The sequence below is a fragment of the Maniola jurtina genome, chromosome 24, assembly GCF_905333055.1.
Source record: "Maniola jurtina chromosome 24, ilManJurt1.1, whole genome shotgun sequence".
NCBI classification, from domain to species: Eukaryota; Metazoa; Arthropoda; class Insecta; order Lepidoptera; family Nymphalidae; genus Maniola; species Maniola jurtina.
In genome coordinates, this window is record NC_060052.1 from 2,645,360 (window position 1) to 2,672,009 (window position 26,650).

A 26,650-nucleotide genomic window follows, 5' to 3' on the forward strand; every position below is an offset into this window, starting at 1 on the left:
TTGTACTTCACTTGAATAAGTTATGTCTTGTTCATTGTATGTAAATATATTTGCAATAATTACCTAAGTATTAGTAATTAATTAAGTAAACAGTTACTTTTTATAATTTTAAATCGCAACCATATGTAGGTTAATTAATTGATGAATAATGTCATTTGTGGGAATGGGTATAACCTTTTATAACTAACTTCCGCAATTTATTTTGGACTTGCCTTTACACAAGTTTTAAAAATCTATTAAAAGTATGCTCCTGAATAAAGCATATTCACAATCGAAGATAATGTAAATGATAAAAGACCGCAGCACCGTCTTTTGCAAGGAGGCTTCGGCCGTGGCTAGTTACTATGGATACTCTACTGGCAAAGCCGGGCAAGCGATTTAGTGTTGGTTATTGTATCATTAATATCACAAAATAATATTTTATGCACAATTATCGCTGAGGACTATGAAAATTTAATTTTCACAGTCCTGAAAGCAATATGTTGGGTCTATGTTTTTAAGGCTCTGTGAATAGTTGTTCGTTTACAATAATTAATTTACACAGTCATAAAACATGTTGTAATCTTGGATGAATAAATACTCGTTGTAATGTGTCTTTGAATGACTAGTAGGTATGTAGTTACCTCAATATAATCTTTTTTCCCAAAAAGTCACTTAATACCCGACTTCGAAATATATTATATACTACCTATTTTAATTTTGTAGAAATGAAAAAAAAAATGCCGCTGAAAACAAAAACCACCGAGTTTCTTGATGGTCTTCTCCTTAGGATTTTAGGAAGGCCATTTCAAACGATTGGCATAGTAACTATCAATGTGCAAGATGTTTGCCTTTAGGTTCCCATCAGGTCACACTCAATCAGGTCACAGTATGACTCGTTGAGAACTCATCGATTTTTTTCCCCAACGAGTCACACTGTTAGATATAACTAGTTGCAACCATTTGTCCATTAGCATTCCCAACCAGTCACGTTGTAGCTCCCAGTGTCACTCGTTGGGAAGATTTATTTTTATTTAATCACATTTATTGGTCACTAGCCGATGTCCGTAACTTCGCCCGTGTGGATTTAGGTTTTTCGAAATCCCGTGGGAACTTTTTGATTTTCCGGGATAAAAAGTAGCCTTTGTGCTAATCCAGGATAGTATCTATCTCCATTCCAGATTTCAGCCAAATCCGTCAAGTAGTTTTTGCGTGAAGGAGTAACAAACATACACACACACACACACACATACATACAAACTTTCGCCTTTATAATATTAGTGTGAAGTGTGATAATACGCTTGATTGAAGTTGGAAAGGATATTGTAATACTGCATTACAAAATAAAAATCACCACTTTATCCAATATATCGATATATATTTTTTATTATTCAAAATTACAAAAAAAAAGACATTATTTACACATACTAATTGTTGACTCCAGCTGAAACCACGTAGTTTTACTTGCTGGAATTATTATCATCTGTATTTTTCATCACTCCTCAGTTCTAGTTGAATGGAATGACCAGCCGCAGGTTTGAGCAGTATCACAAACTCCAGTTCGAGCTTCGAATCGTCTGCTGTGATGTGGAACTTTCTGATGACGTGAGCTAAGGTGATCTTCATCAGCGTCATCACATATGATTTACCTGTAATACAAATAATCGGTAAAGTGACTAGGCTAACAATAGGTGTCTCAGTCGCATACGACACCCGGGATCCTGAGACGTCTCTAACCTGACGTGGACGGCACCACTGGGTTTTTTAGTGGGTATGCTATATGAATGCAGCATCAAATGCATTGCTAGTGAGCCCCACATACCCGCTTTTGAGCGGCATGCGTAATTGCATTTTTACCAGCGGGAAAAAAGGCTAACAATTTTAATTTAGATTGTGCCGATGGGGCTGGCATATAGGACATCTATAAAAGCCCCTTAAAAATATTAGAATAAAAAAATATATAAAAAATAGGTACTCTTTGTGCCGGTTTAGGTATCCTAAAACCATTTACTCCATCCTACCCATTGCTGATGATCATGACTCTTTCCAAAACCATATAATGATAAGGGTAATCATGGGATAATAATGCGGTGGGTTCCCACATACTTCATTTGACAGCACCGCTAGGAAGACCTATTTTTAACCCCCGACCCAAAAAGAGGGGTGTTATAAGTTTGACGTGTGTATCTGTGTATCTGTGTATCTGTGTATCTGTGTATCTGTGTGTCTGTGTATCTGTGTATCTGTGTATCTGTCTGTGGCATCGTAGCGCCTAAACGAATGAACCGATTTTAATTTAGTTTTTTTTGTTTGAAAGGTGGCTTGATCGAGAGTGTTCTTAGCTATAATCCAAAAAAAATGGTGCAGCCGTTTAAGAGTTATGAGCTCTTTTCTAGTTTTCTTGTAGAAAAGAAGGTTATATAACCGTTAGGTTCATAATATTATGTCAATTGACAAATGTCAAGCTGTCAAGATGGACGTTGCCTTGATACATAATTATTTATTTGAAAATGATGTTTTGGAAAACTCTGATACTTTGGATCGTAGGCGCGGAATAGTCCAAGAAAATCGGTTCAGCCGTTTGAAAGTTATCAGGTCTTTTCGGTCTTTTCTAGTTACTGTAACTTCACTTGTCGGGGGTGTTATAAATTTTTAATTTACACTTGTTGATACTGATGGATGAAGGATGGAAACCGCTCTCTAGGAAACCACGCTATTTTTAACCCCCGACCCAAAAAGAGGGGTGTTATAAGTTTGACGTGTGTATCTGTGTATCTGTCTGTGGCATCGTAGCGCCTAAACGAATGAACCGATTTTAATTTACTTTTTTTTGTTTGAAAGGTGGCTAGATCGACAGTGTTCTTAGCTATAATCCAAAAAAATTGGTTCAGCCGTTTAAAAGTTATCAGCTCTTTTCTAGTTATTACTGTAACCTACACTTGTCGGGGGTGTTATAAATTTTTAATTTACACTTGTGTTAGGAGTTCCCTAACTGTTGTGAACTGTGGTTATGCGCTATACCTATAGAGGCTATTATAGGCTAGGAGCTCACCGATACAATTCCTTCTTCCAGGGGAAAAAGTCGCGAATGCAGCTGGATGGGTAGGCACAACGTCATCCAGCCAGCGTTCAGGTCTGAACTCATCAGCATCTGGACCCCAGTACTCCTTGTTCCTGTTCAGCGCCCAGATGTGACCCATTACATGACAGCCTGCAGGTATTGCGAAGTTTTCTGGAAGATAGGGAACCGAATTAAGAGGTGTGGATTAAGATGCTTTTTGATTTCGCAGGAACCAAGAGTTTGAATGCTACTAGTTCTTTTAGTTAGAAGACCCTTTGTAGGATTCAATAGTAGAAGGAACCCTTACAGTTTCGTCTGTACGGGCTGACCGGTCATCGAGAAATATAACATTTATAATTTACCAACTTACCTAATTGTACCTCTGTAGTGGTAGTCCTGGCTACTACCGTCCCAGAAGGATACAGCCTTAATGTCTCCTTCATCACCGCTTCCAAGTATGGCAGTTTTGGTAAATCATCCTTGAAGATTGGTCTTGCTTCTTTACCAAGTTCATTTATTATCCTGGTGGTAGAAAATTCAAACAATGGTTTAAGATTTTTTAAGCATTTGTTTGTGTTAGTGAGATTTTTTTATAGAATCCAGTGAGCAAGATTCCAGTATATTCTCCAGTTCGTTACTTTTCTTCATAAATTTGCGTTTGCGCATCGTTCAGCCGATTTAAGTGCAACTTTAAGCAGTTGTAGTTGACACCTTGTGGGAAAATTTCTTATATAGTCAAAGATATTTGATTTTTTCTAGACTAGACTATTTCACGGTGACCACTCAGCCTTGCTTGTAATAGCATTAGCCCTCGTTCGCACGAGCGTTAAAAAGCGTTGCGTTAAAACCCGGCGTTGACGTGTGAACAGGTACTTGGGAATGCATTAATTTGTTCTATTTTGAACGCTTTTTTAACGGACGTTAAAAAAACTCTCGTGTGAATGAGGCCTTAACGCATTTACAACGCACACTATAACAATTTAACAATGTTTGAGTGCACTCACACAAACTTAGCCAAACGATCTTCTTGATATACTTTGAACATTTATATCTAGTTGCCTGGTCTTAGGATTTTTATTTACAGTTTGGATAACTTACTCATTATAAACTTTCTCTTGGACGCGTGGATAACTGCCAATACACACCAAAGCCAGCAAAATCGTAGGCGCAGTCGTATCAAAGCCCGCCAGCATAAGATTATCCACAATTTGTCTTAGTTGTAAATCGGTTAACATACTGTCGTTTTCTGAATTCATTGTATTCTCCAAAAGTATTTCTAGTGAACTCTGGAACTTTACTCCTGGAATAAAAAAAAAATAGATCAAAAGCTTGTTGTTTTACGTAGGTAGGTAAGTTAAGTATACAAACGACGATCCTTTACCTTTGTTTTGGTAATCCTGCTTATGACTATGTTTGTGCAAAATTTCTTCCTTCTTTTGTTTAACCATCTGTAATTTTTTAAATAATAATAATAATCAGCCAGTTTCCCGATGGATGATAAAAGCCTTCGCTGTCTGGATGTCTGTCTGTCTGGCTGTCTGTCGGTCCGTCCATGGTCCACTCCATAATAAATCAAAAATAATGAAAATTAGAGTTCCATACATAATATCATTTTGTATGTTACAGGCATACCGCATAACTGAGTAGGTTGCTGCGGTAGTGGAGCGGTGCGGGAGGGGTGATCACGTGACGCGAGAGCACAGTGATTCCTCAACTTGTGACAACCTACCTGTCCTATACTCTATCCACGGAAAGAAGTTCGTATAGCGCTCTCTCTGTTACGTAATCCCATACAAATGACAGAGCCAAAATCTCAGTGGGCATTAACCATTTTGAGTCACTAGACACCAACCAATCACAAAAATGTTTTCAAAAACATTCGAAATTCAATTCCAAAATGGTTTCCATAAACATCCGAAACTCAATTGGTTAACATAGTTTCGTTTGCGATTGGTTAGTTACTCAACAGGGCTCTCTCCGTCACTCGTTTCATACAATCGTAGTTCCAATTTCATTTGAATATTAAGCAACCAAAGTTCATGAAATTTTGCAAACATATTCTAGAAACTAATATCTGTGTCTGTGGTGTTTTAGATTTTTCTAAAAATATGTAGTTTTAAAATTACAGGGGCTCAAAGATTTGTATGAAAATTTTTAAGACCGCGTAACTTTGAAACCGAATATTTTAACAGAAATCTGGAAAACCACAGACATAGGTTTTAGTTTCTAGAATATGTCTGCAAAATTTCATGGACTTTGGTTGCTTAGTATTCAAATGAAATTGGAACTACGATTGTATGAAACGAGTGACGGAGAGAGCCCTCTTAAAATGGTTAAAATACCCATGGATATTTTTGTCTCTGTCATTCGTATGGGATTACGTAACAGAGAGAGCGCCACAATAATTTCTTTCCATTGATAGAGTATAGGATAGGTAGGTATATAGGTAAAGTTATCTATCTTTACCTGATCAGATAAACTCCAAATTATCTTTAACGCGTCATCCTGTTCCTTCTTCAAGGTGCTGAAGTTATTAAACACAAAGTCCAGTATGTTCCAAGGGTATCTGAACCTGTCGGTGATGGTTTCCATCACCTTGTCTACGGCTTTGGAGTAACTGTCTGTGATGAGATCTTCACCATCAATCTTCATACCCATCGTAGTTTCTGCAAAATACAAACATTTAAGTACTGAAAAAAATCGGTCAAGTGTGAGTTGGACTCGCACACGAAGCGTTCCGTACCTTCGTATAATTAGCATTTCTTATTTTTAGGATTCTGTACCTCAAAAGCAAAAACGGAACCCTTATAGGATCACTTTGATGTCTGTCTGTCTGTCGTGTCTGTCAAGAAACCTATAGGGTACTTCCCGTTGACCTAGAATCATCAAATTTGGTAGGTAGGTAGGTCGTATAGCTCAAGTACTACATAGGAATAAATCTGAAAACCGCGAATTTGTGGTTATACATCATTTAAAAAAAAATTAAATGTGTTTCAATTTTCAAAATAAGATACTTAACTATACCAAGTGGGGTATCATATGGAAGAACTTTACTTGTACATTCTAAAACAGATTTTTATTTATTTTTATGTATAATAGTTTTCGATTTATCGTGCAAAATGTTGGAAAAAATACCCGAGTACGCAACCCTCAGTGCGCGAGTCTGACTCGCGTCAGACTCGCGTGGCCGGTTTTTTTAATTTGCATGGCGGCCGTTTTGAACTTTTGTAATAATTGTTGTTATAGCCGCAAAAGAAATACACTCTCTGTGAAAATTTCAACTTTCTAACTATTACGGTAAAGGTTGCCAGGTAGAGATTGCTCCGAGCAATAAGGCCGCCTATGCACACAATTGTTTTTTCTGTTTTCTTCTTTCTGTGTTGTGTTCCTTTACATGTGTTTTTGTGTGCAATAAAGTGTTCTATCTATCTATCTATCTACGGTTCATGAAATACAGCGTAAACAAGTGTCAGGCCGAAACCACTGAGTGAGCAGTAGGTATCGCTGTGCTACTGAGCCCTAGCCCCCAAAGGGGGTGTGTGAATATTAGGTACAAGGAGGAGAGATAGAATAATTTCTAAGGAGTCAAGAGGCGCCTTGAGAAAACGCCAAGAGCAAGTATCGAACAGGCGCTCTCCCGTGATTCGGCCCATATCACAGAGAGGTTGGTGGGTTGTCCCAGCCTACTCACAGACTGACAGACAGACAGACGAACCTAAAAAGATGGTAGTTACTCAATACTCACGGCTCACAGTTTCCAAAAGATTTCGTGTTATTATCTTAGTAAAGTCCATATCCGTATTCACGTGGTTAGCCATAGTTTCAGTGAGACGCATTGCTTGATGGTTGAACAAATTGATGTAGCCATCCAGTACGTGTGGTTTGAACGCGGCATCTAATATTCGTCTGTTTCGTTTCCAAACAGGTACTGTAACAAGCATTATAGCCTAATACATACTAAGTTAAACTATCTATTAGCAAAGGAAATATACTGCATAGAAAAGCATCTCAAAATAGATAATTGAAAGGACCTTACCACTAGCAGCAACCATTTCAGCGCCAACATAAGGCCTTATCAGGTCGTATATGAACATTTTGTCTAGGCATCGGGTTAAAACTGTTGACATATCTGGCGCCGAGGATATTACTGGAACATAAACAATTTTTGGCATTGTACCTACTTACTTACGTGTGGATTTAGGATTTTAAAGATCCCGTGGGAACTGTTTGATTTTCTGGGATAAAAAGTAGCCTATGTCCATCTCCGGGATATAAGCTAACTCTGTACCAAACATCAGACTCGATTAAACTGTTGGGCCGTGAAAAGGTAGCAGACGGACAGACAGACAGAGACACTTTCGCATTTATAATATTAGTATGGATAACCTATCTCTTCTCTACTATTTCTCTCTCTCTATCTTCTCTATTATTCGTATAAATCAAATTCTTGTGATTTTACGTATGGATATAATCAAAGATGTCGCACCGATTTTTACAAATACAAACTACAAAGACAGCATACAGGCTTAGGGTGAGATTTATAGAGCTCTCTTTGACTTTGCTCAGACTTAAGACCGAGTTAAAACGAGACAGATTTATGTGAGAGAAATACATCTGTCTCGTTTTAACTCTGTCTTAAGTCTAAGCAAAGTCAGAGTGCTCTCTATAGATCTCAGCCTTAGTATCTCGGACACTGACATATTATACTCGTAGGTAGGATACTTTTTGTCCCGGAAATACAAAAGTTCAAACGGGATTCCCAAATTCACGTGGATAAAGTCGTGGACATCATCTATTTAATATAGAGATAGCTTGCAGCCTGGAGATGGGCATAAGGATACTTTTTATCCCGGAAAATCAAAGTTTCTTCGGATAAAAAAAAACTTATATCGTCGCATCCACGCTGACAAAGTTGCGGGTATCATATAGTGGCATATAATAAGCGCAAGTAGAAGATTTTTATGATAAAAACCTATGTTTAAATAATTACCATACACTACGATGGGTCCAAAGGTGAATTTAGTGACACCGCCATTGCTATTTGTCCATTCACCTATGTGCGTGATTTTCTTGAATATTTCTATAAAAGGAATAAAAGACATTTTTAGGACACCGTACCCAAAGATGTGCTGTAATGTTGCGGCTACATTAAGGTTAAAGCCAATGCCCAACAACGCCACAATTATAACGATAATCAATGCGTTAAAACTGTGTGGCCACACTTGAACGGTTATCATCTAAGGCCAATTGAATTGGGTTTAAAATCATCTGATGCTAACACTGGCTAAACGGCATTGTGAATGCCGTTGTACATTGATCGTGGCTATGTGTGGCTACATCTTACACTTTTTTTTTCTCTTTATTGTTACAACTTTCTGGTACAAATAAAAAACAAGTGTAAATTAAAAATTTATAACACCCCCGACAAGTGAAGGTTACAGTAATAACTAGAAAAGAGCTGATAACTTTCAAACGGCTGAACCGATTTTCTTGAATTATGGCTAAGAACACTCTCGATCAAGCCACCTTTCAAACAAAAAAAAAACTAAATTAAAATCGGTTCATTAGTTTAGGAGCTACGATGCCACAGACAGATACACAGATACACAGATACACACATACACACGTCAAACTTATAACACCCCTCTTTTTTGGTCGGGGGTTAATAACGCGAATTATTGATGCTTCTTTAATCATTAGCGGGACTATTCTGAAACCTGTGGATGGTCAATTAAAATCTATGCAAGGGTCAATAGTCAGGGCTCTAGAATCCAGTCTATGCGATTTGTACGAGTCATTTTACAGCTTTCAAAGGCCGGATATAGCCTTTGATCCCATTTCATCCAAGAGTGAAGTGGCAGTCTCTTGAGAATAAGTGGTTCAAGGGTTTTACAACGAGATGATGAAAATAACCAGATTCTACTCTTTGGGGTAATAAATAATTATTATATTAGCTATCATTATCTAAATATATAAAAGGAAAAGGTGACTGAATAATCTATTAACGCACAGTTCAAACTACTGGACGGATCGGGCTCAAATTCGGTATGCAGATAGCTATTATGACGCAGACATCCGCTAAGAAAGGATTTTTGTAAATTCAACCCCTAAAGGGATACAATAGGGGTTTGAAATTTGTGTTGTCCACACGGACGAAGTCGCGGGAATAAGCTACTTTTTTAGTAAGGTACATACTACCAAAATTAATAATCTTCAATTACCGTTTGCGTCCATTCTTGGACACTTACCTTTATACTTGGACTTCGAAAGAGCTTACCGCTTGTAATGCGAGTCTATTAGCTACGAATCATACACTAATATTATAAAGGCGAAAGTTTGTGTGTATGTATGTGTGTATGTTTGTTACTCTTTCATGCAAAAACTACTGAATGGATTTGGATAAAATTTGGAATGGAGATAGATTATACCCTGGATTACCACATAGGCTACTTTTTATACCAGAAAATCAAAAAGTCCCTACGGAATTTTGAAATACCTAAATCCACGCGGGCGAAGTCGCGGGCGTCAGCTAGTTATCAATATTTACCTGTGCCGCATGACACTGACTATCACCAGCATGTTCCCGAGCACCGCCATGATCACGATCAGCAGCAGCACCGCGGTCCGCAGCTTGAACATCACAGTCTGCGTCCATTCTGGGTCTTCCACCTCCGTCGCATTGCTCGTCAGGTTCTGGGTCACGTTTACTTGATCCATAAGGGGCAGTCTGGATTTTAGATTGTAATATTAATAGAAAACCGGTCAAGTGCGAGTCGGACTTGCACACGAAGGGTTCCGTACCGTACAAGATATACCTAACACCTTTATGCAGAACTCTGCAAGTTAATAACGGTCTGCGCCATCTATCGCCGTGCATTTTTTTGAACACATGTCAATTTTGTTGTGTGTGATATAACCATAAATTCACGGTTTTCGGAATTTACCTTTACTTTTGCTTTAAAAACTACCTACCTGCCAAATTTCATGATTCTAGGTCAACGGGAAGTACCACATAGGTTTTCTTGACAGACACGACAGACGGATAGACGGACAGACAGACAAACAGACAAGAAAGTGATCCTATAAGGGTTCCGCTTTCCCTTTTGAGGTACGGAACCCTAAAAATCAGTAATAAAATAACGATTTATAAAATATCTATTAATAAAAAAATAAACATTCATTAATAATTGTGATGAGGAATTTAATAGGTTGAGCCACTGATACTTAGATAAGTTTTAAACTTGTGTTCTAAGTCACAAGACATGATAAAAATATGTGTTGTGATTATTAAATCTATTAGAATCTAGTTTTTTTTTTAAGAAATTCAAATTTTTGGCTTAGTATACCTATGATTGAATTAAGTCCGTTCAAATTGATGATAGTCTTGGTACAATTTCTTTTTGATTAATATTAACATTTTAATTTTTGGCGCTTAAGGAACCATTGGGTACCACTTCTAAGAACCGAAAAATATAATGATTTATCCAATACCTACCTTTATCTTTCGCGTCTAAATCTCGTCAAACAATTTTCATTGTCACAAGCTACCACAATCCTTGTTCTGGATAACTTTTCATTGAGCATTCTTACTTAGTTACTGTATTAACTGTTGGATTAAGTGAGTTTTCATCTTTTTCTTCTTAACCGTCTCTGAACCTATTTCCAGTGTTCTTCTCACATACATCTTCGGCTATAATAACTTCATGGTTACCGTGTATGATTTCTTCTTTGATCTCTACTGGTCTTTCGATCTGTAACAATAGAAAAATATTGCTTAGTTTTAATACTTTTGTGTGTCCCATCTTCTATGTGTTCGCACGTCGAGTTAAATCTTTGTACAGCCGTTGTTGGCATTTGCTTGAAAATCACATCACACTTAATATTATAAAGGCGAAAGTTTGTGTGTATGTGTGTGTGTGTGTATGTTTGTTACTCCTTCACGCAAAAACTACTCGAAAGATTTGGCTGAAATTTGGAATGGAGATAGATTATATCCTGGATTAGCACATAGGCTACTTTTTATCCCGGAAAATCAAAGAGTTCCCACGGGATTTCGAAAAACTTAAATCCACGCGGGCGAAGTCGCGGGCATTGGCTAGTTTCCTATAAAAACATAGTGCTAGTAATAGCTATAATAAAAATGTGGCTAATTCGTTTGTAACTAAGTACTAACACATTTTTAACATCTAAAACTCAAGGCATTTATCATTTTTATTATAAACGCTAAATCTAGTACTGTCCTTTCCCGCAGGTAGCATTATGAAAAAAATAGTTTAATGATATTTTAGTTTAGAGATTATGTGCACTAGAATAAGCCAAAACCTTTCTGAATCAAGCCAAACTTCCTGACCGTCGAACTTTTGAACCATTTAGTACTTTACTAGCTGATACCCGCGACTTCGTTCGCGTGGATGTAGGTTTTTTAAAATTCCCGTGGAAACTCTTTGATTTTCCGGGATAAAAAGTAGCCTATGTGCTAATCCAGGGTATAATCTATCTCCATTCTAAATTTCAGCCCAATCCGTCCTGTAGTTATTGCGTGAAGGAGTAACAAACACACACACACACACACACATACAAACTTTCTCCTTTATAATATTAGTGTGATTATCACAAAATCATATCATCAAGGTGTTTATAAAAATAAACACCTTTATACCTCAAAACACGAGTAAATATATCCCTTGGAAAATAATATATCCTCGTGCGAGATAGCCAGGGGATGAAAACAACAAGTGTAAATTAAAAATTTTCAACACCCCCGACAAATCATTTTCAAATAAATAATTATGTAAGTATATCTAGGCAACGTCCATCTTGACAGCTTGACATTTGTCAATTGACACTTGAATATTATGAACCTAACGGTTATCTAACCTTCTTTCTACAAGAAAACTAGAAAATAGCTGATAACTTTTAAACGGCTGAACCAATTTTTTTGGATTATAGCTAAGAACACTCTCAATCAAGCCACCTTTCAAACAAAAAAAAGTAAATTAAAATCGGTTCATTCGTTTAGGCGCTACGATGCCACAGACAGATACACAGATACACAGATACACAGATACACAGACACACAGATACACACGTCAAACTTATAACACCCCTCTTTTTGGGTCGGGGGTTAAAAATTAGCATAGCACATCTCTGGTGGAACATGAGTAAATTAAAAATTTATAACACCCCCGACAGGTAAAGGTTACAGTAACTAGAAAAGAGCTGATAACTTTCAAACGGCAGAACCGATTTTCTTGGATTATAGCTAAGAACACTGTCGATGAAGCCACCTTTCAAACAACAAAAAAACTAAATTAAGTAAATCTAAACTAAACTAAATCGGTTAATTAGTTTAGGAGCTACGATGCCACAGACAGATACACAGATACACACGTCAATCTTATAACACTCTTCTTTTTGAGTCGGGGGTTAAACTTACCTTTGAATTAAAGAAAAGACAATATTACTTACCTCGCATATCGATATTATATAATCCAATTTCGAAAATAGACAGAGCATTAGGTACGGTCGGTATTAATTTATTCAACCGCACGTTCACATAACGCAAGTATAAACTAATTAATGTAAAAGCAATAAACAAAAGTAAATAAATAAACATCTTAAACTAAAGTGGCCGTCCAAGGTCTCCAAGCGATTTTAAAACACCGACTGAGTTAACCAAGTAAGTACAACGTGGTATAACCGGTAAGTTTGGAATAGCCCTTGAGTTATTGCATAATAGGTCGTTACGTATAACTACCGAACAAGTCGAAGTTATGTCGACATAGATTAAAACAAGTGCCAAGATGGTCTACATTAGTTATTGTAGTGCAAGCCGACTGCATAAAAACTGGACAAGCGCGAGTTGAACTCGCGTGGAGAGGGTTCCGTACGATGAATCTGTAAGCACTGTCTGTGTGTTGTGTGTACGCACAATATTGGCATGTTATTTATCATTAATTACCATGTTATTTAAAATTAGGTACTTATTAAAAAATGAATAAAAAGCCGTGATAGTCTAGTGGTTATAGGACGTCCGCCTCATGATTGAGAGGTTGGGGGTTTGATCCCGGGCACGCACCTGTAACTTTTCGGAGTTATGTGCGTTTAAAATAATTAAATATCACTTGCTTGTGTAAGGTTATTTTTAAAATATTGATTTGAGTTGTCAAAAATAATATAAAATTATTAATTTACCTAATGCAGGTAGTTTGATAAAATCGATATTTGGCTCATTCGATGTCATACAATCTGTTGCTAGGAGGTCAACAAGATTGAACTTGCATAAATACGGGTGTTTCGAAGGTTTTAGTTTAGTCTCCTTCCGAGATTCGGGGCGATATCGCATATTTTCGGTTTTTGTATTGTGAACTGGATAATTAGATGTTGTGATAGCAATCACGCTCTAATTAAATTATTTATTTAGGCATTAGTTTTTTTTAGATTAAAACTCTCGGATAACCTCTACACATTGAACCTGATGTTTTTTGTGTTGGTTTGAGAGGACATTCCAATAATTCGATAAAAATATTTAAATAATACCTGCTTTTCTGAGTGACGCCAATAATTCAGAAGCGGGACGTGTCTCACGTTGTCTTAATTTCGCTTTGGTATCTTTTTGTAAACAACCCACATTTGATTAAAATTTTTATTGAGTTTGATTTGGTGATTAAAATTTTTAGTTTTTTTTTTAAAGAATTTAGTCTTTTGTGAAGTGGAAAGTAACTTGCAGTAAGTAATTCAGATTTCGTGTACATCGAATGAGAGGTTAGTCGTTTGGATTTATTATTGATTTGATATTAAAACTGATAGTTCGGCAGTTCATGGATAGGTTTTAATGATTTGACGGAGGGCAGGATAGCCCATGATTTGGATTTGACTTAGGGCAGGGAAGCCCGCGACTGACATGACAAGATTGATTAGAAACACGAGGACGTGTTAAATTCAGGACGGCCGAACTGTAAGGTTATTTTTAAAATATTGATTTGAGTTGTCAAAAATAATATAAAATTATTAATTTACCTAATGCAGGTAGTTTGATAAAATCGATATTTGGCTCATTCGATGTCATACAATCTGTTGCTAGGAGGTCAACAAGATTGAACTTGCATAAATACGGGTGTTTCGAAGGTTTTAGTTTAGTCTCCTTCCGAGATTCGGGGCGATATCGCATATTTTCGGTTTTTGTATTGTGAACTGGATAATTAGATGTTGTGATAGCAATCACGCTCTAATTAAATTATTTATTTAGGCATTAGTTTTTTTTAGATTAAAACTCTCGGATAACCTCTACACATTGAACCTGATGTTTTTTGTGTTGGTTTGAGAGGACATTCCAATAATTCGATAAAAATATTTAAATAATACCTGCTTTTCTGAGTGACGCCAATACTTGGAAAACATCGTGAGGCAACCTGCATGCCTGAAAGTTCTCTTTAATCCGTACTTGGCCAGCGTTGTGGACTATGACCAAACCCTTTTCTTACTGAGAAGAGACCCGTGCTCAGTAGTGAGCCGGCAATGGGTTGACTATGATGATGATGATTTTAAGACCATAAGACATTAAGACTTCTTAGAGCCCTAAAAACTAAATAAATTTTGTAGTTTTATAATGTGCAAACGACATTCAACTTAGGCTGGTGAAAATTGATGTTACATTCTTGTTACATTGTGATTCGTTAGCAACGATATTCAGCAATGAGGAGATCCGCAGAAGAACCAGAGTAACAGACAGCCACAGCTAAACGGGTTGCGAAGCTAGAGTGGCAATGGACAGGAGAGTTGACCAAAGGAGTATGGGTTTAATTAAAACTGCCATACCCCTTCCAGGTTAGCCCGCTTCCATTTTAGACTGCATCATTCCTTACCACCAGGGGAGATTGCAGTCAAGGGCTAACTTGTATCTAAATTTTAAAAAAGTTGGACGTTGGAGTCCCAAGGTACTAGAGTATCAACCTCGCAGTGGAAAGAGTAGCGTTGACGCCCACTAGGCAGGCAGATGACATCAAAAGTCACAGGGAGCAGCTGGATTCAGGCGGCGCGGCGCAAGACCGTGGTGTGTGGAAAATACCTACAAGAGACCTATGTTCAGCAGTGGGCATCTCATCAACCGCCTGTGTACGTCCACTGTTGGACATAAGCCTTCTCTAAAGAGCGCCACCGCACGCGGTCCTCAGCCTTCCTCATCCAGCCACTTCCCACCAGTCGCTTTATATCGTCGGTCCATCGTGCTGGAGAGTGTCCCACACTACGCTTGCTAAAACGCGGTTTCAACTCTTTCCGGCTCCAATGGCCATCGCCTCTACGACACCACCCACTCGCGTCGTCGCGTCGTCGTGCCCACTGCCACTTCAGCTTGCTAATAGTTTGGGCTATGTCAGTGTGGATGTATATCAGTTGACTATGATAATGATATACTGACATTAAAGTTAGGTACTTACTTAGTTTTTCTCAAATACCTAATAATTCGGGTCGTAAATTACCATTTTATTAATTACCAATAACAATTTTATATCAACAATAAATCAATATAAATGGCTACATGTTGTAACTTATTATTAACTACAGGATGCCCGCGACTTCGTCCGCGTGGATTTACGTTTTAAAGATCCTGTGGGAATTGTTTGATTTTTCAGGATAAAAAATTGCCTAAGTCAATTACAGGGACGCAAGCTACCTCGTTACCAAATTTCATAAAAATCGGTTAAGCGGATGGGTTTTTAAGAATCTCGTGGGAACTCGTTGATTTTCCGGGATAAAAAGTAGCCTATGTCCGTCCCCGGGATATAAGCTAACCCTGTACTAAATTTCGTCAGAATCGGTTAAACTGGGCCGTTACTGGATACGTTCCGGGAACCAATATCTGTGCCTGTGGTTTTCCAGATTTCTGTTAAAATATTCGGTTTCAAAGTTACGCGGTCTTAAAAAATCACAAACAAATCTTTGAGCCCCTGTAATTTTAACACTACATATTTTAGAAAAATCTAAAACACCACAGGCACAGATATTAGTTTCTAGAATATGTCTGCATTTCATGAACTTTGGATGCATAATATTCAAATGAAATTGGGACTGTGTTAATTGTAATTAATTATGTTAAAAATTTCTATTAAAATCTAAATTGTTTTTAAAAGACCAATGTTATCTGAACCTGTTCGGATCTGTTTTAGAAATTAGAATTCTAAAACATATATATAGTCTATGTCTAAAACAGATTTTGTTCATTTTTTAAAACTTAGTTTTGATTTATCGAGCAAAGTGTCGAAAAAAATAGCCGAGTATGGAACCCTCGGTGCGCAAGTCTGACTCGCACTTGACTGGTTTTTAACCCCCGACCCAAAAAGAGGGGTGTTATAAGTTTGACGTGTGTATCTGTGTGTCTGTGTATCTGTGTATCTGTGTATCTGTGTATCTGTCTGTGGCATCGTAGCGCCTAAACGAATGAACCGATTTTAATTTACTTTTTTTTGTTTGAAAGGTGGCTTGATCGAGAGTGTTCTTAGCTATAATCCAAAAAAATTGGTGCAGCCGTTTAAGAGTTATCAGCTCTTTTCTAGTTTTCTTGTAGAAAAGAAGGTTATATAACCGTTAGGTTCATAATATTATGTCAATTGACAAAATATGTCAAGCTGTCAAGATGGACGTTGCCTTGATACATAATTATTTATTTGAAAATGATGTTTTGGAAAACTCAGATACTTTGTCGGGGGTGTTATAAATTTTTAATTTACACTTGTTAAATATGTATTAGTTACGGATTTTGAAATTAGTACCTACCTTATAACAGGATGAAGGTTTTATCACTTTTTATTGCTATTATAAAATAAAATGATTTTATAACTCCAGAGTCATTTCAATATTAGCTGACTCAGGTTGCCGACACAAAGTAAGTAAGAAATAAATTAACTTACTTCCTTATTTTTTTTATTATAAAATAAACTTAAATCTAAATTAAAACTAAAAAAATATATTATAGAAGCAGGCATTATTTTGCGGAAGTTCATGATATACAAGAAACCTAAATCATAATTTGCTTTATTCCGCCAAACCAACGAAATCTGTATGGTACGCAGCACCACACAAATTCCAACACCACTCGACGCGCGTTTCGCCCCGACACCGGAGCATCCTCAGGAGATGTAGACCTTACAATTAGACCTTTAGATAGATCTTTGCAATTAGACATTGTAAGGTCTACATCTCCTGAGGATGCTCCGGTGTCCATACCAGGTTTGGTTAATAGCAAATTAGGTAAGCTTTTGGTTCCTTGTATAAAAAATATGCTTACTAAATTAAAAACTTAAATAAATCTAAAACCTCATCAAGAGTCGAGACCATCGCAGCGAGGCATTGTACCCATTATGCTGGCAGCATTATTACCCCTTTGGATGGCCAAACTAATTCTTTGCCCAAGGTAACTGCCAGCTCTCGGGTCCCCAGTTGACTATATACCTAACCTATTTCGAAATTTCCTCAAAAAGAGCTCGAGCCGAGAACGTTGACCCAAAACTGGATATTGAATAAGAGGGGTCTCTCCGTTACTCGCTTCATACAAATGTAGTTCCAATTTCATTTGAATACTAAGCAACCAAAGTCCATGAAATTTTGCAGACATATTCTAGAAACTAATATTTGTGCCTGTGGTGTTTTAGATTTTTCTAAAAATATGTAGTTTCAAAATTACTGGGGCTCAAAGATTTGTATGAAATTTTTTAACACGTTAAACGCCATGGGGGTCACCGGTGACCTCACCCTTCCTCTATCATAGCGCCATGGGGGTCACCGGTGACCTCAACGTATAGTCATATTCAAACTACTTTTTCTCGCCGCCGGCCATACTGACTGTTACTTTATTCGTACTCCGTGACCGGCACGGCGCTGTAGAACTATACTGCGCAGTGGGACAAACATACCTTGTAAGGAATTGAAAAAATGAAAGATAGCGAAAAAAGTAACCAAAATAAAAATTCAGGATATATAATTCAAATTAGTCTTTATTATTTAAACGAAAATTAGCAGTCTTTATTTTTTAATGAAATACAAACATAAAAATCAGTTTTCAGAAAAATAAAATAAAGTGTAGCGGGTGGCCGGCGGGGTGGCCGGCGCGGCGCCGGGTACCGGAAAATATATTTTCTGTATTTGTGCGCCATGGGGTGCACCGGTGACCTCAGCTATGTATTTGACTGTAACTATGTAACCCATGTACAGAATTGAATAAAACTTATTTTCTATACGTATCGTAACATAATAAACAAATTACGACCAAAAGTATTTTTACGATTTTTATTTTTTTCCATCGGCGTTTAACGTGTTAAGACCGCGTAACTTTGAAACCGAATATTTTAACAGAGATCTGGAAAACCACAGACATATTAGTTTCTAGAATATGTCTGCAAAATTTCATGGACTATGAAATTGGAACTACGATTGTATGAAGCGAGTGACGGAGAGAGCCCTGTATTACTTTTCAGGGGGGCTCCCACACATAAAAAAGAGCCTGTTTTTTTTAATAAAGAGACCTGAGACGCGTTCCTGATAATGTTAATGGTAGTGATACTGGCACTCGTGCTCCTGGCATGTGGTCTACTGGCATTGTCTCCAAGAAACTCAAGTAAAGATGAACCACCGGTTTTGCCAGGGGGTTTAATACTAATTGGACACGCCCATATTTTGTTTGGAAAAAAACTGAGTAAGCATTGTTGAGTTAGTACAAAAAAGTTTCTTCTAAAAACTTGACTTCAAACTTCACTTAAAAGAATATATCTTTTTGTCAGAAGTATTTGTTTTTGTTTATAGTATTTTCCTCAATGTAACACTTACATCCTCACTAATAATATAAATGTAAAAGTGTGTCTGTCTGTCTGCTAACTTTTCACGACCCATCTATTTAACCGATTTTGACTATGGTAGAAAGATAGATCGCGAGTCGTATTGCAATGCATGTTAGACATTAAGGTCACAGCCGACAGGATGCTTTCAAATAATTTATACTAATTAAAATATTTAACGCTGACGCATTTTGATTTGACGACTTTCTCGTCAAAATGCGATGCAGCAACTAAATAAACGGTAAAATGCGTGATTTCAATACAGCGATCTAACGAAGAAAGTTGTCAAAACGCGATTAACTTACGACAAATAATTACATACACCTGTAAATTTTACTCACGTAAGCAGCTTACGACTATTATACCTAAGTTCATTGTCATTAGTAAATTTGTAAATTAACTACATAATGCTACTTACGTAGTAAAACTTACAGGTGTACTTAATCGCGGCCTAATGTGAGCTAATTAATTAATAAAATGTTACAGGAGCGTGGGAGCTTTTTAAAAAAATGTCACATGCAAGCCTGAAAGCTGGTGGAGTTATATCTACTTTTGTGGGACCCCAGACTTTATATTGTAAGTTACTAGGTCCCGTAGTTTGCGTCCCATAGTTTGTTTTTTTTTTCACGCTTATTGGTCATAATATAACTTTAATAATGGATGTAAGAATAACACTAATGGTAACTTTCTATGGTGCTACCGACCCTTAATGTTTTTTTTCAGGGGTAACAGACCCAAATGATTTTTGGAAAGTCGCGAATACTTGTTTAGACAAAAGCAAATTATACGACTTTGTAAAACCTTATGTCGGCAATGGAATTGGGACGAGTTCATGTAAGTAAGTTTTTTAGAGTCAGTTAGCATATTATCAAGCGATTAAAGTCAGGTTATCGTTATAGTTAAACGTTACCAGCTATACATTCTAACTAACTAGCCACGGCCGAAGCCTCTCACTAATAAGTACACAGCACTTATCACTGCGCCAGGAAGGTCGTACTAATAAAACTTTCTTCTCTTCTAGCATCAGTATGGAAAGTGCATCGAAAACTAATTAATGCAGCATTCAGTCAAGTCGTTCTAGATGGTTTCCAGGACATCTTCAACGCACAATCTCGCCGATTGGTGCAAGAATTAGAGGTTGAAATCGGAAAAGGACCGTTCGACCATTCACACTGTATTCAACACAATGCACTGGAAACTTTATGCTGTATGTATTGTTATACGATTTCTAAATAATATACCTTATTTATTTTTAAGGGTGTCTTTGACAATCTTCAAACCAACCCCTGCCTCCCTGGCTACGGCCATGATCAATATCGAGTGGGTTTCGGCTACGCGGATCTACGCATTGCCGCAAAAGGAAAAAGGAACCCTTATAGAATCACTTCGTTGTCTGTCTGTCATGACTCATGTCAAGAAAAAGGGAGGAAAACCTAGAATCATAAAATTTGGCAAGTAAGCAGGTTTTATAGCACAAGTAAAGGGAAAAATCGTTATAGATTTTTTGAAAAATTAGTATTTTATGGTAAATTCTTTTGTTTTAGTAACTCTCGGAGTAGACTTCACAAACAATAGACATGTCCTCAGCGAATACATAAATGCAATAGAAGATATAATGGATGTATTCATGAAAAGGTTCCAGAGAGTCTGGTTGCACAGCGACTTTATATACAACTGGACAGAGTTAAAGAGGAAGCAGGACGAGTATCTTAAGATTATGCATAATATGCCAGATACTGTATGGACATATAACATTATTTTTAGGCTTCCGTACCTCAAAAGGAAAAACGGAACCCTTATAGGATCACTTTGTCGTCTGTCTGTCTGTCTGTCCGTCCATCCGTCCGTCCGTCCGTCGTGTCCGTCAAGAAACCTATAGGGTACTTCCCGTTGACCTATAATCATGAAATTTGGCAGGTAGGCAGGTATTATAGCACAAGTACAGGAATAAATCTGAAAACCGCGAATTTGTGGTAACATCATTAAAAAAAATTAAAATGAGTTTCAATTTTCAAAGCAAGTTAACTATACCAAGTGCGGTATCATATGAAAGGGCTTTACCTGTTCATTCTTAAACAGTTTTTTTTTAATGTACCTATAATAGTCTTTAATTTATCGTGCAAAATGTTGGAAAAAGTACCCGAGCACGGAACCCTCAGTGCGCACATCTGACTCGCACTTGGCCGGTTTTTTCTGTGATACATGCCATACCTAAACTTTAAACTGAACATGTCTAAAATCAATTCTTTGCAGATTGTAAGCCAGAGAAAAGCATATTATTTGAACAATAGAAAATGCAAGAAAATTGAGGAGAAGGCAAAAGGTAAACTGCTATACGTTATTTTGACTATAAAATTAAAGACAACGTAATATATTAAAAAAAAAACTAAAAACCCGACTGCGTAAAACAAATCTTACTGGTAACTGAAAAGCAAAGACATAGGAACGGGTATTTTCTATGATTAAACACTCAAAACTCCTTTCAAACATATACATTGTATATATTTTCGAACTCGCCTTTTAAACCCCTTTATTTTGATACCCCACTCGAAGGTCTTAGAAAAAAATTTTTTTTGGCTCGCACATAGCACATAAAATCCGTCACTCCCGTCACTTTGATTTTTCAAGAATGTGCGGTACCCAGTGACACTCGCGCCAAGACGAGTCTAATGAGTTATCACTTATCAAAATCGCTTGAGCGTGCTTGAGCCGTTCAGTAGTTACAAGCCGACATAAAACGGACATACATGATACATGTCAAACACATATAACCCTTCTTTGGGCTTCGCCGCAGTCGGATAAAAAGAAAAGAGTTTTACAACCAATTTTCATTCTGTTTTTAACCTCCGACCCAAAAAGAGAGGTGTTATAAGTTTGACGTGTGTATCTGTGTATCTGTCTGTGGCATCGTAGCTCCTAAACTAATGGACCGATTTTAATTTAGTTTTCTTTGTTTGAAAGGTGGCTTGATCGAGAGTGTTCTTAGCTATAATCGAAGAAAATCGGTTCAGCCGTTTGAAAGTTATCAGCTCTTTTCTAGTTATTGTAACCTTTATTTTGTCGGGGGTGTTATAAATTTTTAATTTGTTATACTCACATAGTTTTATTCATTTCACTTGCTGTCGCCTACTTAATCATAATTTGACAAAGGCCTGATCCTGTTGCTCAAAGGTTTAATGTGATCAATTTTTGCTCGTTTTTGGATCAATTTTTGCTCGTTTTCAGGTCCAATTTTCAAGTCAGTCATGGATCTTCTCCTTGAACTATCGATAGAGAAAGGGTTTTTAAGTGAATACGAGATCAAGGAACATATGTATTCTATAATCTTTGCTGGTTATGATACGTTGGCTGGTGTGCTGATGTTTACTATGTTGTTGGTTGCATCATATGCTAATGTTCAAGATGAAATTTGGAAAGAGTAAGTTTTAAATCAATCAATCAATCAATCAATCAAATTCTTTATTTGCTGAATACTGACAAAAGGTGATACAAATAGCATACAATGAGTCCAGTGTATTCAACCATTTCTGGCATGCAAATATAATAATTAATACTTACAATAATTAGTCAAGTAGAACAATGTCAAAATTTAAAAGATGTTAAAAATTAATATTATGTCACAATAAAATTATTATTATACCTATATTATTTTACAGTGCCAACATGTCATTTATTGAATAAAAACATTTATTTATCAACCACGAAAGTACGTTTTACTAGTTATTTTAGACTAAGTTAGTCCTTAAAATTATTTAGCAACTAGCTGATACCTGCGACTTCGTTCGCGTGGATATAGGTTTTTAAAAATCCCGCTGGAACTCATTAATTTTCCGGGATAAAAAGTAGCCCACATGTTAATCCAGGGTATAATCTATCTCCATTCCAAATTACAGTCAAATCCGTCCAGTAGCTTAATTGCGTGAAAGAATAACTAACAAACATACACACAAACTTTTGCCTTTTGTAGTCTGTAATTTTATATTTTTGCTGTTTCTGTTATTCTATTTTTTTTTGTTTCAGTAATTTTGTTTTTGTAAACATTTAAAAAAATATGATTGTAATGACTATAGGTAATTGTCAATTAAAAAAAACCGGCCAAGTGCGAGTCAGACTCGCGCACTAAGGGTATTTTTTCCAACATTTTGCACGATAAATCAAAAACTATTATACATAAAAATAAATAAAAATCTGTTTTAGGAGTACAGGTAAAGCCCTTTCATATGATACCCCACTTGGTATAGTTATCTTATTTTGAAAATTGAAACTTTTTTTTTAAATGATGTAATCACAAATTCGCGGTCTTCAGATTTATTCCTGTACTTGTGCTTTAAGACCTACCTACCTACCAAATTTCATGATTCTAGATCAACGGGAAGTACCCTATAGGTTTCTTGACAGACACGATGGACGGACGGACGAACAGACAGACAATATAGTGATCCTATAAGGGTTCCGTTTTTCCCTTTGAGGTACGGAACCTTTAAAACGGTTAAGTGCGAGTCGGACCTTGCTCTTTTAATGTTCCGTAGTACATAATTCCCATTTTTCACAAAAATTGGGGTCCAAGTTACTGGAATGGCGACCTCACACCAAAAAAAAGTCCCAGGGAACTCCTGGATTTACGCGGTACAAGACCGTGGCTTTTGGAGATCCCTATACAAGAGACCTATGTCCAGCGGTGGACGTATAGCAGCTGATGGTGATGATGATGATGAGGTTCAAAATATTAACAGGGCCCTCTCCGTCACTCGCTTCATACAATCGTAGTTCCAATTTCATTTGAATATTAAGCAACCAAAGTCCATGAAATTTTGCAGACATATTCTAGAAACTAATATCTGTATCTGTGGTGTTTTTTTATTATTTTAATTTTATTCAGAAAGTAATAATACAGATTTTCACAAATGTTAAAAATACTTAAATATAAAAATTATAAAACAAAAATATTATCCAAATCACTGTAACGAGGCAGGGTGCCCAGAACGCTGGCTGCGTTACCTCGTTGAATGGCCAGACTAATATGCTGACCAAGGTAACTGCCAGATTTCCGGTCACCCGTGGACTCCACAAGACGGGATGACAGGTCCTTAAAAAAAAAAAAAGGTCTGTGGTGTTTTAGATTTTTCTAAAAATATGTAGTTTTAAAATTACAGGGGCTCAAAGATTTGTATGAAAATTTTTAAGACCGCGTAACTTTGAAACCAAATATTTTAACAAAAATTTGGAAAACCAAAGCATAGATATTAGTTTCTAGAATATGTCTGCAAAACATGGACTTTGGTTGCTTAATATTTAAATGAAATTGGAACTACGTTTGTATGAAACGAGTGACGGAGAGAGCCCTCTTAAGTTTAGTTTCATATTTCAGGTTACACGTGGTTTTCGGTGACGATGACAGGGACGTCACGAAGCAAGACCTGTCCCAGCTGGTGTACCTGGAGGCTGTGTTGAAGGAATCAATGCGCATATATCCCATAGCACCTTATGTTATAAGACATCTTGATACAGATATCAAGTTGCGTTAGTTGCTTTTTTTTATCCTCTGTGGTTACATAAGTTTCCTTCTCTCTCGTATATTCTAACGTTTCCAGGGATTGTGAATGGATCAGTATCTACACTTTTAACAGCCAAGTTCTAAGCAATAAAATCATTTCAGACATATTTTTATGATAATATCAGTAGAAGAAATTGCATACAGAAAACTGGTGGAAACATTCAGTATTTTTCATCGCCAGTTTTCTCTATCAAAACTAGGTAGGTGCATTACGATAAAAATATGTCCAAAATGAACGTAATTAAATTGTTTCTAACATTTTTAGAATTTACTAGATAAAAGGAAACTTAGGTTACCACAGTTCCTAAAGAATATAAACCACTATCGGCCCCCATTTTCATTCGCGTAAAGAAAACTCCCTAAAAATCCCTTTTTCTAGGGTTTTTTGTGATAAAAGAACTTGTGTTTTATCTGCAGTCTACATTAACATTATAAAGAGACTAGCTTATGCCCGTGACTTTGTCCGCGTGTATTACACAAATTTCAAACCATTCTTTTACCCCCTTAGGGGTTGATTTTCAAAAATCCTTTCTAAGCGGATGCCCATCATGATAGCTATCTGCATTCTAAACAGCCCGATCCTAATCTTTTTTTTATTGAGGTAACTTTGTAGGTAATCTCCGAAACTACTGGTCCGATTTTGAAAATTTCTTCCCTGATCGAGGGCTTTATTATCCCGCAATGCTATAAATTATAGTTAACGCGGATGAAGTCGCGTGCAAAAGCTAGCTTTTGCAAGCGACTTCATCCGCGTTATTTTAACATTAAAGAAAATTTAATTTAAAACATTGAAGAAAAAAAATGATTCATACCAGGCAAAACGTAGTCATGTTTTTTTAATTTAAATTTAAAATTAGTAATCTTGTTTAAGTTGGTTCCTCTTTTGTCACAGGAAACTGTACGCTTTCAAAAGGAAGGACGTGTTTACTATCAATCTACGGGGTCCATAGACACCCAATGTGGGGTCCGGATGCTGACGAGTTCAAGCCAGAACGTTGGTTAGACCCTGCCACCTTTCGTGAAAGTACTATCATCCCCTTTGCTGCCTTTAGTATGGGAAGGAGGAATTGCTTAGGTAACTAAATCCATAGTGTCCATGTTTCCATAGCATTTTTGAAAAAAAAAAAAGAATATTAGCCATGACCAACATTTCCCTTTTCTTAAACAGTAATTCTTTTTCAAAAATTGTCTAAAAACATAATTTTTTTCGACTCATGCTTCTCACGTTTAGTTTACACTTTGAAAATTAATATTCTCCCACTTGTTAACATTTCCCTTTTCTTAAACAGTAATTTTTTTTTTCATAAATTGTCTAAAAACTTAATTTTTTTCGACTCATGCTTCTTACGTTTAGTTTACGCCTTTAAAATTAATATTCTCCCACTTGTTTGGAAATCATTGCTTACTAATGAAATAAAGGTAAAGGCCAAGCGGTTATTTTCTGTAAGCACGCCGGCAATTTCCAATACCCGACAATAATAGAAATTGCTGGACGTTCATTCTGGTTATGGAGTTCTTTAAATGCACACTAACAAAGGTAAATAAGGTGTTTTGAGGTAAGCGATTAAACTATTTCAAATACTGAACAAAACCAGATGGCACAACAAAATTGGCTCGCTGCGCGAATAAAATTTATTTTCGATATAATACAACTTTTGAGTTTTTTTTTGTCATAATATTTTTTATTTACAAACAGAATTAGGCATATTCTATAAAATAAACTTAAATCTAAATTTTAACTAAAAAAATTAAGTTGCTTAATTAATAAACTTTTAAGATGTTTAATAATTTGTGTGATATTCCTTTATTTATTTTCCCCAGGTCAACCATTCGCCTACATGTCAATGAAGACGACGTTAGCGCACATATTCCGGCACTACAGGCTAACTGGAGATCACAAGAAGATGACTCTTAAAATGAACATAATGCTCAAGCCAGTTTCGGGTCACTATATTGCAATTGAGAAGAGAACAAAATAAAATAAATAACCTCCATAGTACTCAATCTTTTTCAAACCCTGGTCCCAACTCCCAAATTAAACAAGTGGTTAAGGTTATAGTAACTAGAAAAGAGCTGATAACTTTCAAACGGCTGAACCGATTTTCTTGGATTATAGCTAAGAACACTCTCGATCAAGGCACCTTTCAAACAAAAAAAAAACTAAATTAAAATCGGTTCATTAGTTTAGGAGCTACGATGCCACAGACGGATACACAGATACACACGTCA

The 26,650-nt window shown here is 36.6% G+C and overlaps 2 protein-coding genes across 3 annotated transcripts; one reads left to right on the plus strand and one right to left on the minus strand.

Annotated features, from left to right (window-relative positions):
- Nucleotides 1–1,344: 1,344 nt before the first annotated feature.
- On the minus strand, nt 1,345–15,160 carry LOC123877607 (cytochrome P450 4C1-like). 2 transcript variants are annotated; one of them, XM_045924423.1, is made up of 10 exons: nt 14,993–15,160; nt 8,031–8,120; nt 7,077–7,187; nt 6,786–6,968; nt 5,507–5,706; nt 4,422–4,488; nt 4,139–4,340; nt 3,411–3,562; nt 3,032–3,211; nt 1,345–1,628 (listed from the first exon to the last, which is right to left on the minus strand). In XM_045924423.1, the coding sequence occupies exons 3-10, from the start codon at nt 7,165–7,167 to the stop codon at nt 1,459–1,461; spliced, it is 1,245 nt and encodes a 414-aa protein (XP_045780379.1). In that variant the 5' UTR covers nt 7,168–7,187; nt 8,031–8,120; nt 14,993–15,160; the 3' UTR covers nt 1,345–1,458. The 2 variants fall into 2 exon arrangements, with proteins under 2 accessions (XP_045780379.1, XP_045780378.1); XM_045924422.1 differs by lacking the exon at nt 14,993–15,160 and adding an exon at nt 12,509–12,999.
- Nucleotides 15,161–16,771: 1,611 nt separating this feature from the next.
- Nucleotides 16,772–26,413, plus strand: LOC123877609 (cytochrome P450 4C1-like). The gene is made up of 11 exons (XM_045924425.1): nt 16,772–16,926; nt 18,511–18,728; nt 19,354–19,443; nt 19,591–19,701; nt 19,889–20,074; nt 20,412–20,605; nt 21,121–21,190; nt 22,093–22,285; nt 24,236–24,387; nt 25,314–25,496; nt 26,243–26,413. The coding sequence occupies exons 2-11, from the start codon at nt 18,578–18,580 to the stop codon at nt 26,398–26,400; spliced, it is 1,488 nt and encodes a 495-aa protein (XP_045780381.1). The 5' UTR covers nt 16,772–16,926; nt 18,511–18,577; the 3' UTR covers nt 26,401–26,413.
- Nucleotides 26,414–26,650: the final 237 nt, after the last annotated feature.